The sequence below is a fragment of the Colobus angolensis genome, unplaced genomic scaffold (genome assembly GCF_000951035.1).
Source record: "Colobus angolensis palliatus isolate OR3802 unplaced genomic scaffold, Cang.pa_1.0 Scaffold642, whole genome shotgun sequence".
In the NCBI taxonomy this organism is placed as follows: Eukaryota; Metazoa; Chordata; class Mammalia; order Primates; family Cercopithecidae; genus Colobus; species Colobus angolensis.
In genome coordinates, this window is record NW_012120066.1 from 63,965 (window position 1) to 68,613 (window position 4,649).

General features: G+C 40.0%; 2 gene segments (V, D, J or C); both read left to right on the plus strand.

Moving 5' to 3' along the window:
- The window catches only part of LOC105527715, an 18,887-nt gene extending 14,727 nt beyond the window's left edge, over positions 1–4,160 (plus strand). Inside the window, 2 exon segments of the V gene segment in view lie at positions 1,869–1,925; positions 4,110–4,160. Coding sequence covers positions 1,869–1,925; positions 4,110–4,160 — 108 coding nt within the window.
- Positions 4,161–4,236: 76 nt separating this feature from the next.
- LOC105527716 overlaps positions 4,237–4,649 on the plus strand; it is a 5,676-nt gene continuing 5,263 nt past the window's right edge. The window contains 1 exon segment of the V gene segment in view: positions 4,237–4,361. Coding sequence covers positions 4,316–4,361 — 46 coding nt within the window.

Sequence of the window (4,649 nt, forward strand, 5' to 3'; positions counted from 1 at the left end):
TCTCGGCCTCCCAAAGTGCTGGGATTACAGGCTTGAGCCACCGCGCCTGGCCTGGAAAGGAAAACTCTTATAGACCACTGGTGGAAATGTGAATTAGTACAGCCATCAAAGGGAAAAAAATGGAACTACCATATAATCCAGCAATCCAACTGCTGAACATATACCTATTTAAATAATTAAAAGAAAAAAGTAATATTGGAGAGATACCTGTACACCTATGTTTACTACAGCCCTAATAACAATAGCTAAGATATGAAATCAACGTATGTGTCCATCAACAGTTGAACGGATAAATAAAACATGATATATTTACACAATGAAATATTATTCAGCCTTAACAATGAAATTCTGCCATTTGAAGCAACATGGATGGAACTGGACACCATTATCTTCAGTGAAACAAGCCAGACACAGACAAATAAATACGGCGTTTCTGTGTTATATAGAATTTTTTAAGAAGTTGGTACTCCAGAAGTAAATAGTAGAGTAGTGGTCATGAGAGGCTGGGAATGGGGGGAAACTGAGAGATAAGAAGAGGTTTGTTAACAAATGCACAATTACAGGTAGACAGGAGGGATGTGCTCTAGTGTCCCACAGCACAGTATGGTGATTACAGCTAACAACATATTGTACGTTTTCTGTTTACAAGTAATCAGAAGAGAGAACTTTGTATGCTACCAACACAAATTAATGTTAGTGTCTGAGCTGACTAATTGACTCATTGTTCTGAATTTGGTCATACCTCAAGACACACATGTATTGAAATGTCACAATGTACCCCATAAGTATAAACAGTTATTATATGCCCACTTAAAACACTCTTTAATTAAAAATAATTTCATTGGCATACATTACAGATGATTCAACACAGAGACAGGAATAAATACCATTTTTCTTTGAAATAGCGAATTAACTAACAATGTAGTTACATTCATTTGCACCAAACTGTGTATTTGACATGCTAAGTATAGACAGACTTAGGCATAAAATATTTTAATTTTAGACTACTACTTATTACTATAAATGTAAATAATTTTAAAACAACTAAGTAGGATGAACGAAGTTCAGGAAATGTGTGTGTTGTCTGTGATGTGTAAGCTTTTTCTTGTGTACCACTCTGTCCAAGGTGTATGTGTGGTGTGTGTGTCTGTATCTGTTTGTGTTTACTCTGCTTGGGGTTCTCTGTGATTCTAGGATCCGTAGTTCAGTGTCTTTCACAAAATGCGGAAAATTCTTAGCCATTATTTTTTCAAATACTTTCTCTGTATTTATAATTTCTCCTTCTCAGATTTAAAATACACATATACTATAATTTTGATATTAATGTTTAGTTTCTTTCTTCACTTTCTTTTCTTTGCCATTTACTTTGTGAAATTTCTAGTGACATTTTAAGTGCGTGGTTTCCTTTAAAAGCTGAGCCAGCTCTACTGAGGACTGTGCCCAAAGCTTGCTCGATGTTTATACGGCATTGCTTCTGATTTCTTACGCATTTCCGTTTGATTTCCTCTTAGTATTTTCATATTTCAGTTGCCTATTTAGTCCTGCATTATGTTCATAGTTGCTCTAAGAGATTCTTGCATATGAATTAGAGCTACTTTACATATATTGTTTAATTAGATCATTATAATATCTGTATCATTTACAAATCTCACGCTGATCATTCATTTATTACAACTTTGGTATTTCTCATTAATGTACGTAATAATTGTTGATAGCCACACGTGTTGGGATGGACAGTTGTTACTGGTCTATTATTTCATTTTATGCATTTTCTGCCTGTATTGGATCACACTTTGTCTTTGCCAGGACTTTATTGTGGGAGTGTCTGTGAATCTTCTCAGAGCTACGTTTGACATTTTCTTTTGCAGTGGACGTCCGAGTTGAAGTCTGTTCTTCTGCGTCCACCAGAGACTTCAGATCCTCCAGTGAGACCTTGTTTTTCTTTCCTGCTTGGCTTTGCCGCTTGACCTTGTTCCCTCTTCCAGAGAATCATGTTCAGCTCTCTTAGGTGGATTAAAATGTTATTTAAGTGACAATTGTGAAACTGGTGGAAAGCAACAAAATAAAGGGAGATTTTCTGACCTTTCCTGGGTTCATATTGTGACCCTGAGTCTGGGCGTCAGCTTTCCAGGGTTTCTGAACTTCCTCCCGATGAGATGTCCGTCTGTGTGTTCTTGCTCTTTCCCCTGGGTTGGAGTCCTCTTGTTTTCCCCAGTTGTTCCCTCCCACAGCTCCAATGTTCTCTTTTGGTGTTATCACCTTCCAGATTTGCTGACTTGAACTGCAGATCAGGGCTCTGATTAAATAAGAAAGAGAGGGGAGGTAGTTCTCAATGGAACTCAGGTGAAGACCCCTTTTCCCATCTCAGTTCCTAAGCGGTGCCCTTAAGTGGTTTTGGTGACTTGCCCCTGTAGGGTAATTTCTTACTTCTCCAATGGGGTGGGTCTGAAGGCTTTTCAGAAGTGTGGGCACTTTTTCCCTCCTAGACAGACACATTGGGACCGAAAGATTTCTCTGACTGTCCCCATTCTGGGGGAAAGGGATTCAATAGGATAGGAAAGCTCTTCAGGATGTGGTCTCTTAGAAATTCACACTATAGCACATTTACCACACTTGACTTCAAGCAATCCAATGTATAAGTGTGTTTTCATCTTGTAGCGCCTACATTTTATGACATATGCTGCCTCAATTCAACTCATACCCCAGCTTTGTTACTCTCAACAAGTCTCAACTCGTCTCTCCCTAGATTTCACATTTGATGTTTACGTTAAAACTTCAAGTATCTAAAGTATTATGAAAAATTTTTGGCTGGTTGCAGTGGCTCACACCTGTAATCCTAACGCTTTGGGAGGCCGAGGTGAGTTGATCACCTGAGGTCAGGAGTTTGAGACCAGCCTGGCCAACATGGTAAAACCTGTCTCTACTAAAAATACAAAAATGTTAGCCTAGCATGGTGGCGGGCACCTGTAATCCCAGCTACTCAGGAGGCTGAGAAGGGAGAATCGCTTGAACCCAGGAGGCAGAGTTTGCAAGTGGTGCCATTGCCCTCCAGCATGGGCGACAGAGTGAGACTCAGTCTCCAAAAAAAATTGAAAAATTCCAGCTTCTCTGTTTATGTGTTATTGTTGATATTGTTGTTGAAAAAATAAGTAAAATATATTATTCATCTATGTCCATTTCCAAGCTGTGTAGAAGATTTTTTAGTAAGACCCAGAGTAATAAAAGAATGCAAATATTGTTAAACTGCTTAATAGAAAAACAAATTATGGTAAATGTGTTCACTGGAATGCGACCCATCACTTATAATAAATTAATGCCTGAGACACAGAACAACAAGGTAAAATATCTAAGTATTTATGTTGAGTAAAATAAGTCAAACAAATAAGAATATATACTATGTTATTTCATTTTTATAAATTCTGATAAATAAAAATGCATCTAAAGTAACATAATGAAGATCAGTAGTTGCCTGGGGAAATGGTAGAAGAAGGGAAGGGGAGAGGAGGAGGAATACAGCAGAACATGAGGAAACATTGAGAAGAATTCACTTGTCCACTTTCTTGATAATGATGACAGTCTCATCGTGTTTATTAATTGTACATTTTAAATGTGTGAAGTATATTACCTTTTAATTAAGCATCATAAAATGTATTACAAGCAAACAAATGGAAACTTAGAAAGACAAAAAAAATAAGTTAAATGTCAGAAGTACCTGAAAATTAATGTGCCTGGACCCTAGTTCTCTCCATATTTTCAGGCAAGTGCTGGAGTGCAGCAAAACCACATGTGCTCTTATTATGGAAAGTGGGTTCTGACAAAAACACTAACACATCCAGCTTTGTCCTGGAGTTGGTTAAGGAGCAGTCAGAGCCAGTGACGAGGCGCACAGGGCGAATCCCACACATGAGCTCCTAGATGCACACAGAGTCCCCTCCATGTGTGGGTTCACTTCCACATCTGTAAATGGAGAAAATACTGACTCCTACATAACACAGCTTACACTAATATTTAAAAATGAAATCGGGTGATCATGGCAAAGTGTTTACCACAGCACAGTTTCATAAGACAGCGCATTTTCCAAATACCGTCATTGTCATAAAACTTCTCAGGGCACCGTCGTCTTGTCTGGGTACCGCCTACTCCTCCAGCGTCCCACCTAGAGCTTGTTATATAGTAGGAGACATGCAAATAGGGCCCTCCCTCTACAGATGAAAACCGACCCAACCCTGACCCTGCAGCTCTGAGAGAGGAGCCTTAGCCCTGGATTCCAAGGCACTTCCACTTGGTGACCAGCCCTGAGCACAGAGGACTCACCATGGAGCTGGGGCTGAGCTGGGTTCTCCTTGTTGCTATTTTAGAAGGTGATTCATGGAAAAGTAGAGAGGTTGAGTGTGTGTGGATGTGAGTGAGAGAAACACTGGATCTGTGTGGCAGTTTCTGACCAGGGTGTCTCTGTGTTTGCAGGTGTCCAGTGTGAGGTGCAGCTGGTGGAGGCTGGGGGAGGCTTGGTCCAGCCTGGAGGGTCCCTGAGACTCTCCTGTGCAGCCTCTGGATTCACCTTCAGTAGCTATGACATGAGCTGGGTCCGCCAGGCTCCAGGGAAGGGACTGGAGTGGGTCTCATATATTAGTAACACTGGTAGTACCATA